At 31.4% G+C, this 11,643-nt stretch overlaps 1 protein-coding gene across 2 annotated transcripts; it reads right to left on the bottom strand.

Moving 5' to 3' along the window:
• Positions 1 to 977: 977 nt before the first annotated feature.
• LOC127151144 (chaperone protein ClpC2, chloroplastic-like) lies at positions 978 to 3,521 on the bottom strand. 2 transcript variants are annotated; one of them, XR_007823906.1, is made up of 6 exons: positions 3,002 to 3,521; positions 2,781 to 2,902; positions 2,530 to 2,701; positions 2,161 to 2,376; positions 1,534 to 1,653; positions 978 to 1,147 (listed from the first exon to the last, which is right to left on the bottom strand). XR_007823906.1 is itself a non-coding variant. In XM_051090557.1 (5 exons), the coding sequence occupies exons 3-5, from the start codon at positions 2,359 to 2,361 to the stop codon at positions 1,139 to 1,141; spliced, it is 330 nt and encodes a 109-aa protein (XP_050946514.1). In that variant the 5' UTR covers positions 2,362 to 2,376; positions 2,530 to 2,902; positions 3,002 to 3,521; the 3' UTR covers positions 978 to 1,138. The 2 variants fall into 2 exon arrangements, 1 of the variants encoding a protein (XP_050946514.1); XM_051090557.1 differs by having other exon boundaries at positions 2,530 to 2,902.
• Positions 3,522 to 11,643: the final 8,122 nt, after the last annotated feature.

The raw sequence follows: 11,643 nt of genomic DNA, 5'->3' as shown, positions 1-11,643 counted from the left end.
GAGACTTATTGGGCCAACGCTAATGAGTTTCCCTCACCTATGAAAATCTTATTGGGTTTTATGTCCTAAAACTCGTAGATAGTAAATATAATCAATTGACTGCCATTAATAAAGTGTTTTATTATTATAATTTCAATAAGTGTTATTGATTATATTATTAGTTTTGTCTTAATAACCTAAATCCAATAAACTAACATCCTAAGCTGTTTGATGAGTCTTGAACAATATGCAGAGACATACGGGGATCAACGTTCAAGATCAGCTTAAAGGGTCTATAGTATAAGGTTAAGGTTGGGTACCTTATCCTGTTAACACTATGGATACGGCTCACTTTGTATTTAATACAAACACATTGATCCAATGTGTTCATGTATGCGACATGCGAGTGAGGGTATCCTATGCAATGAGTTTGCATAAGACTGGACCACGAAATAGTAATTACTAGATGTAACCACTACAAGAAATTTGACCTTTAATGTCGGTTTAAAACCGACATTAAAGGGCTTTAATGTCACTTGACAACCGACATCTTTGCGAGCGTTATTAAAGGCCTTTAATGTCGGTTGGACTTTAATGTCGGTTTAAAAACGACATTAAAGGCCTTTAATGTCAGTTTTCAACCGACATCTTTGATAGTGTTATTGAAGCCCTTTAATGTCGGTTGGGCTTTAATGTCGGTTTTAAACCGACATTTTTGATAGTGTTATTGAAGCCCTTTAATATCGACTAGGCTATGATGTCGTTTTAAAACCGACATTAAAGAGGCCAATAATGTCAGTTTAAAACCGACATTAAAGGCTTGTTTTTGTCCATTTTTAGAAATTTATATTTATTTAATTGTTGTATTATTGTCCATTTTTTATAAACCAACATTGAATCCATATAGATAAATATTTTTTTCTCGCTCCAACAAATTAATAAAATTAATATTATTTTAGAAACTATAATATTTATCTTTTAAATTTGTATACACAAAATGAAAACTTAATATTGTGTTTATATATACATTCTACAATAGTACATGAAACAAGATCCTAATACAAGACTTAAATAAGAAATTCTAAACGCCTTCTCAGTCTTCAACCTTCAACGATCGCCTGGCTATCTACACAATCGCTTAGCTTTCAATCTGATGAATTCAATCATTCTACAAGCAATATCAAAATAAACCATTTAATCTGATAACTTTTGATTTCTATCATCTCCATTATTACAAACAAACATGTCAAGCATAGTAGTAAGCAGTTCTATCACTAGAAGAAAACCATAAACATACCCAAACCCAATTACAAAAACATTCAAACCCACTCATAAAGAAAAGTATATATCAAAATAATTTTTGGAATATGTAGAAACTGTCATTGTACACATTCAAATGTCTATCTCCCAAACATTTTTATATACAGAATCATTTCCCATGGTCGATTCCTTGCATCATATTATTTAAATAACTGCCCTGAACACTCTTCCTTGCATCATATTATTTAAATTTTCAAAGAAGAGAAGAGAGGAGAGTTTTCAGCTGGATCTTACAGTATCAATGGCATGAACCAAATCATCGAACTTTGCTCTAGTTACTTCTTTAACGACCTTCTTATCCTTTAGAATTTTGAAAGTTGGCACCACTTTTATCCCAAGTTTCTTTGCCAATGGCTGCCAGATAAAAGCTTAGCATATACTGTTGTGACTTATTCTAACATATCACACACACATATATATTGTAACTTACTTTTCAGATCAAAGCTTTCAATAGAAAACATATCACGAAATCATTTGACGTCAAGAACTAACCTCATTTAAAGAAACTGTTGGAGAATTCAGAATATCGACCTATTCCTCTTACAAACTAACTAATTCAATAACCAGAGAAATTAAGCATTAAATCTACACAAATCCATAGGAAGAAAGATGATGTCTTCAACTACTATCCATTTACTTACAAGAATTTCAGTATTTTACACTGCCAGGACTCTAAATTGTTTTGGCTTTATTTTGTTGGGAGTGTTCGTTTTCTTATCACAGAAAATTGTTAGGTTGCCATACATTATTTTTTTCTTTCTGTAACCTAGAGTGGAAGTTCTTTATGCAATAGCTTCCCACAATCATAACCTCTTAGTTGTTTTGGACTTTTCTATGTGAATTATTTTGTCTCGAGAATACCTGCAATTCACCCCTTGCAAGGGCAGGTTTTAATATGTTTGCTGCATCAATAGCTCCTTCTGCAGCCCCTACTCCAATTAATGTATGCACCTCATCAATAAATAGAATTATTTCATCACTTTGTTTTATTTCCTCCATCAGTTTCTTTAATCTTTCTTCAAACTCCCCACGATATTTTGTGCCAGCTACAAGAAGGCCCATATCCAAGATTATAACCTGCACAACAGATGATTCTAAAAAAATTAACTCAATAACAAGTGTGCCAACAAATGGAGAAAATAGCCAACAAAACCAAATTAAAAAAGAAAGAGGGTAGAACGGGTTAAACAAACAAAATGGTTCCTTGATTTGTATCAAGAGAACAATTACCAGAAATAAATATCATACAGAGTTTCTGTTGCTTGTCTTGTTTGCTGCTAGCAAAGGGCAGCCTACTTGTATACTTCTGTTTGGTAGAAATAAATACTGTCTGCTGCTGCTAACAAGCATCTTCATGAAAAGGATCTATACTTCAGCCTTGGAATTATTTCCAGTATTTGTACTATCAAAGACAGCTCCAGTATTTACCACTCCATTTCTATAAAGAATATCTAATTCTTGAAAATATGGACATGTCTTACCATTTGCAATACTAGCCTTCCCAGTTACAATAGTCCTTTTGAAATATTTGTTCATATTTTCCCATTTTTCTTTGCACTTCTTTGTTGAACGCTTGTAACCCATCTTCTGCATCTCATTTGTTCTGCACCAAAAAGAAATGGATTTTGAAAGAGAAAAACACTTTGTGCAATTCTTCACAGCCTAAATAGATGAATAGAAAGTATACTGAAATAGAACGAACCTCCTATGTATCTCTTTGATACTTCCATGATCTCTTTAAGCAATTAAACCATAGTGAGCTCAAAGCCAAGTAACAAAAACAATGAGTGTCATTAGATTCACGTTGTAGATACCTTTTCCTCTTAAAGACATCCCCAAGCCCCAACAATCAAGCCATTGAGTTTGCTTCCAGCTATTTTATAAAGCCCCTGGACCACTCACTTACTATAAAACCAAAATCGAAAAAGGAAAAGTCATTTCTATGAGTTCCACCACAACAAAAGGAAGAGAGGGAGAATATCTCTTCTTTTTTTCAGTAGAATGACTTTTCTCTAATGAAAAAGATGAGTACGAAATTGTATTAGCTTAAGTCTGTGACAAGTCTTCAAACTCTCCATGAAGATTTCTACTCATGAAACATGACAAGAAAACATATTTTATAGCTCACAGTTTCGTAAATACATCTTAAAATAAAGTTAAACTTTAATGATAACCATGGAGACCCAATAGCTGCCACATTAGTAAATATGAAAATCTAGTGAAGATCTCTCAGATATTTTTTCAAACACCTTAACTACAACAAAAAGGTTATACTAAGTTATGAAAAGTACTTTAAAATAAACAATCGTCAAAATAAAACTAGCTCATGAAAATTTCTCATCAAAACTTTAAGATAAGAGAGTTTTTTGCTATAGTAAGAACTAACGAAAATAGCTACAAAACTAAGTTTAAGGTCAAGTCTTATAAACATTACAACAATTAACTTCATCAAATTAACAAAACAAATTAAAGTCACCAAGTAAACCAAACAAATTAAAGACTTCACTTACATAACAACCAACATAGTTATTACTTCATTTACACGGAGAAGTAAAAAGCCTTTAGAAACCTGAAACTTGTTTACATTAGAGAGTTCATCAAGATATGCTAGAAAGGAATCAGCCAAAGTAGCCTACAAACCCAAGAAAAGAATCTGAAAATTAACAAACAAGATAAATGACAATATCTAAGAAGCATTCAAAACAAGAAGCACCATACCAAGTCGAAAAGCCTAATGAAAGTATAAGAAATAAGTCATCATCATCCATACCAGATTTATATGCAAACAAAATAACTTTTTGTTTTACAATATTGTATCATTATTAAACCACCTTCTTCTTAGTATTATCATTATGTGAGCTAGAGTTAATAACCTAAAATTAAAGACATGACTTAAACATCTATATTGTGTTGAAATCTATAAGTTTATGGGGCAAATATACATACATTATATAATAATAATCATTTAATTAATCTAGAGAAGAACATGACCAAATCTGATAATCCATTTGCCAAAACCCAAATGATTAAGACTCATATTAGCTAAGCTAAAGCCCAAAAGAGAATAATATATACATATATACAACAAAACTGAGAAGTTTCCAAGGTACCAGAAAGAACATTTTTTAATAAAATATATAAAAGCACAGAAAAAGATAGTGAGAATTATTATATGAAATCAAGATCTAAGATATTAGCTATAATTTGTTTGTTCTCTCTCTACGGGGAACAAGAAACAACAAACCACATTTCGCAAACACACTCATTATTTAACTCTACAATTTTGTTTGTTCTAAAATGGGAATCTACAAAAAGCTTCCACTTGTACTTTAATAATTATTATACATTTTGTACTTTGTGAAATTAGCTCCTCACTCTTAAATCTCACTCCCACTACCTTTTCTCTTGATGTGTGTGTGTGTATATATATAAAAATATAGTGAAGTTGAAAGGCACAGTCAAAAAATTGTCTCCAAATACGAAATCGAATGGCTATCATCAGAATTTTAAAATATGGATCTCCATGAAATTAGCCCAACAGTAAGCCTACAGTCCAATAATCCACACACACACATATGTGTGTCAAAATTTTATTTTTAGTCCTTTTTCAATTAATGTAAATCATCTTCTTCATGGAAAATTGTTTCTGGCTAATTTGAAATGATTAAAGAGAATCAAGAGTTATATACACTAGAAACACACCTCCTAAACAAAAGGATAACAACCCAGTACTCTTAAACAACCACTTGACAACTTCTCGACTCCATGAAATAAAGCAAAAGAAGAACTTACTACTATATGATCAAAATACACTATGCTACCCCTGTCGTTGATTAAGCCTTGCTGCGGCTGCCACCGACGCTGGAGTTCCATCAGGAAGCATCACAGACTGAAAAGAAAATATATATATATATATATATATATATATATTAATGAACATTTTATCCAAAAAAAAACAACAATTCATCATCCAAAAGAATGTAACTGATACTAAAAATAAATTCGAAAATACTTTAAAGATCTATTACAGATACCTATTGAACCTTTCGGATGACAGCTAATCGGCGCTCTCGCAACATATCTAGCCACAAGCAGACTAGATTTGAGCCTGTGAGACAGATGCGGACGTGCAACGGTGGTGGTGAGGGTTGGACACGAACGTGGTCGAAGAAAAGGACTACAGACGGTGGTGGCAAGCACAAAGACGATCGAAGAAAGGGAAGAGTGACAACAGTGGAGGCGAGCACGGGATGGGCACGAGGGACGACTGTGGTGGTGGCGGCGGCGACTGTTCAGAGAAGAAAGGGAACACTGTGAGATGAGAATGAGAAGAGAAGAAGAAATTGGAAGGAAGAAATTGTGTGGGTCATTTAGAAAGAGTAAAGTAAGAGAGAGAAATAGTTAGTTTTTATTACAAATAAAAAAATAAAAATAAAATTAAAAAGGATTTTTAATGCTGCTTTTCAAAAAGAGGATAAAGCTGCCTCTTTAATGTCGGTTTAAAACCGACATTAAACATCCGCTTTTTAAAAAGCGACATTAAAGCTCATTTTTCATTTTTTCCAACCGACATTAAAGGCTAGATTTCTTCTAGTGAACTCCGTTAACTAGTTGGATTTCTATTTCATTAAGATGACCTAATTGACTCAGTCTTAATTCTGAGTGTATTATGAACTCCTGTTTGCGAGGGATTATCCTTTGATTTGTACGGGTGAGAGTGGCCAAATTTCTGACTCAATATGCTTATCATTTTGGGGACAAGACCGAGTAGGGAGCTGGGAACATAATCACACAAGATAGAATTCACTCCTTCCCACCTTTAGGGTAAGTAGATAAGTGTTCCCTTAAATGGTGTCTCCGGGACTTGAACAAAGGGTCCTACCCTCTCTATGGCATGAGAGGGGTTTCTGTTTAGTGGTTGGACCATAAACGGGTTGTTCATTAGAGGAGCACTGGTATTTAAGAACTAGAGGTAACCCAGGGATAAAACGGTAATTTGACCTAGCTGGTGTTACGAACACTTGTGAATGACTAACTTACTGGTATTGGTCTATATCCGTGGACACAAAAATATATCTAAAGTGAGAAGAGTTCAATTGTGAATCTTTAGTGGAGTGTACACACAGTTAACGAATATTGATTATTGTAGTTAATGAGTTTAGCTAATTAATCTCATATCGTTATAGCTTTTGATGTGTAGGTTCATTAGGTCCCCTTCCTAGCTCATAAAGAGTAATGAGATTTATTTATATTGGTTGTAATTTGAAATGTTCAAATTTACTTTGGGAATTAATATAATGTATATTGACATATTATAATATAAAGTTTATATTTTAATTAGACTTTATTATATAAATTTAATTTTGGATAGGATTCAAATATAAATTACGAGAGAATAAAATATTTGAATAAGTTCAAATATTAGTTTAATTTGAATTAGATTCCTATTAAAACTATAAGTTAAAATTTAATGTTATAGGATACATATTAAAACTATAGGTTATGAGAGAAATTTATGTTTAAATATGATTCAAATGATGGATTAAATTAAATATAAGATATTTAATATAGAAATTAATTAATTGGAGAATTAATTAATAGTTTAGTTTAATTTGATTTAATTAAATTTGATTTAATTAAATTAATTAAATTAAAACTATAGGTTATGCAAGAGATATTCATTTAAATATGATTTAAATGAAAATATTAATTAAATATGATTTAACTAATTAATTAATTATTTAATTAAAATAATTAATTATTTAATATATATTAATTTAATAATTATTATTAAGTTAATAGGGAACGTGGGTGGTTTTCCCACGTTCCCATTTATTATCTCCAACTTCCCACTTCTTCCGTCTGAAGAAGTAGGAATACTTTGCGCAACAATTAAAGGGGTGAGTTCTGCGAACAAGAAGAAGCTTCATTCTCTCTGAAAAAATTCTATTCGTAGAGAAAAATTCCCTTATTCCAATTTTGGTTCCCACAAACCATATCAATCAGAGAATAGGAAAGTTTCCAAGTGGTGGTGCCCAAATTGGTGATTGGTAGATTCAGAGTCATCAACGAGCGTACGTTTTCTTCTCTGTATTTTTCTTCAAAACACGTTTAACTATCAAAATTGTTTCTATAATTTTTGCCAATGTATTGGTAATTTTAAGGTTCCAATTAAAATTGAGTTTTTATAATTCTTTCACTGTAAAGGGTTTTCATCCCTTCAAATCTAAGGATAATCTCGTGAGAACAGAAGTTCATAGTTAGCTCAGGATTAAGATTAAGTTACCTAGGTCATCAGTAATAGAGATAGTCAGTTTTAAATAGTAAATGACGTTATAACATAAAAGTGACTATTTCGGGGGCGTTTGGGACGTGGAGTGAGTTATTATAATTTGTAGTTATTATATTCTGTAGGTTATTATAGTCTATGGGTTATTATAGTCTATGTTTGGGGTGCAGATTATTATAGTCTGAGTTATTATAATCTGTGTTTGGGATGCATATTATTATAGTCTGATTAATTATAATCTGTGTTTGGGATGTAGATTATTATAGTCTGGGAATATCAAAAATGTTTTTTTTACTTTTTTTTTCGATACACATTTTATTTCAAAATTATTTTATTTCAAAATTATTTTATTTCAAAATTATTTTATTCAATCTCGTTAATTATGTAGTTCGTTAAATAAATTTAACTATAATCTCCATAATGTAATTTTCTCATTTGTTAATATTTAGTAAACATCACAAGAATGACATAAATTAAGAGTGTTCCTAGTGCACACATTTCACAACACGTTAGCAGTTTAGAACAAATGACAAAATAATTTCAAGCGATGATAGTAATTATAAGAGTATTAATTACTAATTCTTCATTTTCATTATTTAATTACCAGTGTTTTTCGTTAATTTGTGTTTTTTTTCAAAAATGATTTTTAAAGCAAGTTATAAGTTTGTTAATTTTGTAAAAAAAATTAAAAATATTATATAAGTTTTTGCATGATTTTAACCACTACATACCGTCACTTTTTTCTAAATGCATTTTCCATACTACCATTGATTCTTTATTTTTCCTAAGTATGATACAAATTTATTCTTTTCATAATATAATTTTATTATTATTTTTCTCTTTTATCATGCTATCATTCTTTTGATAACACAAATTGTCTTAAAAAAATGCATTATGATGCATATCTTTTCTTCTTTAGATTTATTATACAAATTTGGTTATTCAAATTTTGTTTTATGCTAAATCTTTTCATAAAATAGATTTTTAATGAAAAAAAGTAGAATCACATTTTTTCTAAAAATTATTCCTTTGATTTATTTAGAAATAAAAGCTGAAAAAAAAATTGATTCAATGAAAATACATGTATAATTTCATTTTACCCCACCTAATTACCAATATTTGTTTTTATTATGTTTATTTATTTCTATAGCAAACATTGTCAAAAGTTGTTGATTGTTTTATTTGTTTTGTTCTTTTTGAAAACTTGAAATAAATTGATAAAACTATCAATTACTATTTTTCTTAAGTTTAACCCAATTGATTTTTTGTATTATGTTTATGCATTAACTGTTTAACACAGTTCTTTTAAATTTTTGCGAAGGAAATTTTTTCTAAGATATTTTTCCAAGTTAATTTTTCCTAAGTAATTTTTTCTACGTTATTTTTGCAAATATATTTTTCGTAATTTATTTTTCCTAACAAGCCATATTCCTAAGTTATTGTTGCAAAGTAGATTTTTTCTAATTTATTTTTTCTAACAAAATTCATTAGATGAATCTTTTTGTGATGTAAATTAAAATTTGTGAAATATATAATAACCCTTGGAGGAGTGAGGGATAGTGATAAAAGGAGAAATGGGGGAGTGAGAAATAGTGTGAGAGAAGAAAATGGAGGAGTGGGGAATAGTGGCAAAAGAGAAATAGGGAATGAGTATAATAGTCCTAATCCTAATCCTCGAGTTACAATAACCATTGGAACAAACATAGAGTGGGCTAACCACTCTTTCGTAATCTGAGGGCCAAACAGCCCATTCATGGTTCTGTATTAAACCTTTTACACAGGATGCCCCCACTTTCATGTCTCTACATGAACGATTCAGGATTACATCGTTTGTATTAACTATAAAGCGGGTCGCATCCATAGTATCTCTAAATAAGGCGCCCAACCTTTATTTATATACTATAGATTATTTAGGCTATTTACTCGAACTTAATCCATATTTATGTCTCTACATAAAATTCAAGTTTACTCAAAATAGCCTTGGGATCTTAGTTTATTGGATTTAAGATTATAGTATTCAATTTTTCAATAACGACTTTATTGAATAGAATATGATTACAAACTACAAGTTTTAGGACATAAATTCCAACAAACTCCCACTTGGACTAAAACTCCTAGTGGGATGAAGATGTTTGAATTTAACTATAAGAGAGAATAATACATATGAGTACAATAAACATATGAATAAACTAGGGTTCATGCTCAATAAGTCTCCCACTTGTCCTAGTTTACAAACATCGTAGACCTAAATTCTGTAGGTGGCCCTCAAACACTTTAGCCGTGAGGGCTTTTGTAAAAGGATCAACAATGTTTTGCTCGGAAGAAATCTGGATCACTACAACGTCACCACGATGTACAATTTCCCTAATAAGATGGTACTTGCGTTCGATATGCTTTCCCCATTTATGGCTTCTAGGTTTTCATGAATTTGCAACTGCACCACTGTTGTTACAATATAAAGTGATTGGCATATGCATATTTAGAACAATTTCCAGACATGTCAAGAATTTCCTTAGCCATACTGCTTCCTTTGCTGCTACATATTCAGCTTCCATTGTGGAGTCGGCTATACAAGTTTGTTTTACGCTTCTCCATGCTACTGCTCCTTCATTTAGAGAGAATATTGATCCTGATGTAGACTTTCTAGCATCTTTATCCGTTTGGAAATCAGAATCAGTGTACCCAGCAAGGATCAGATCCTTAATACCATATACGAGCATGTGGTCTTTTGTTCTTCTAAGATATTTTAGAATATTCTTAATGGATGTCCAGTGATCACGTCCAAGATTGGATTGATACATACTGACTATCCCTACTGAAAAGCAAATGCAGGTCTAGTACATAACATTGCGTACATCAAACTTCCAATAACGGAAGCATAAAGAATTTTTCTCATATCCTCAACCTCTTCAGGTGTCTTAGGACATTGTTCCTTTGACAAATGAATTCCATATCTGTACGACAGCAGACCCTTTTTGAAATTCTGCATTTTATATCTAAACAATATTTTGTTTATATAAGATGCTTGAAACATGGCTAGTGTTCTATTTTTACGATTTCAAACTATTTGGATTCTAAGAATGTATTGTGCATATTCCAAATCTTTCATTTGAAATTGCGTAGCTAGCCATTTCTTGATATCAGTAAGATAACCTACATCATTCCCAATGAGTAGAATATCATCTACATATAATACTAAGAATGCTACAATGGAATTGACGACCTTTTTGTAAATACAAGGTTCGTCAACATTTTGTTCAAAGCCATAAGATTTGATTGCAGTATCAAATCTTATATTCCAGGATCTAAATGCTTGCTTCAAACCATAAATGGATTTCTGAAGCTTACAAACCTTTTGTTCTTAACCCTTTTTTATAAACCCCCCTGGTTGAGCCATATAGATATTCTTCTCAAGATTTCCATTCAAAAAAGCAGTCTTGACATCCATCTGCCAAATTTCATAATCATAAAAAGTGGCGATGGATAAGAGTATTCTAATTGACTTAAGCATGACAACAGGAGAGAATGTTTCTTCATAATCCACTCCCTCTCTTTGGTTATAACCTTTTGCCACAAGTCGAGCCTTAAAAGTTTGTACTTTATCGGCTTGGTCTCGTTTTCTTTTGTAGATCCACTTACAACTAATAGGTTTTACATCATTTGGTTGATCTACTAAAGTCCAGACAGAATTGAAATACATAGACTCCATTTTGAGGTCCATGGCTTTGATCCATTGATCACGATCTACATCATTCATTGCCTGTTTATAGGTTAATGGTTCCTCTACACCATCATCAGATATGACATTTTGAGTTTCACTTAAACCTAAGTAGCAATTAGGCTGATGAACATCCCCCCCACTACGTCGAGGCTCTTTCAACTCTTGTGAATGATATGTTTGACCAGATATCTTAGTTTTATCAACTACTTTAGTGGATGAACTAGGTTTATTTGTAGCACTTTTAGAAATCTCATTTAATACTAATTTACTTTGAGGTTGATGATCTCTGATGTGATCTTCCTCTAAGAATGTGGCATTTGTTGATACAAATACT

This window comes from Cucumis melo, chromosome 10 (genome assembly GCF_025177605.1).
Source record: "Cucumis melo cultivar AY chromosome 10, USDA_Cmelo_AY_1.0, whole genome shotgun sequence".
NCBI classification, from domain to species: Eukaryota; Viridiplantae; Streptophyta; class Magnoliopsida; order Cucurbitales; family Cucurbitaceae; genus Cucumis; species Cucumis melo.
Note: the sequence above shows the minus strand (reverse complement) of the source record. Positions and strands in the feature narration are given on the sequence as shown.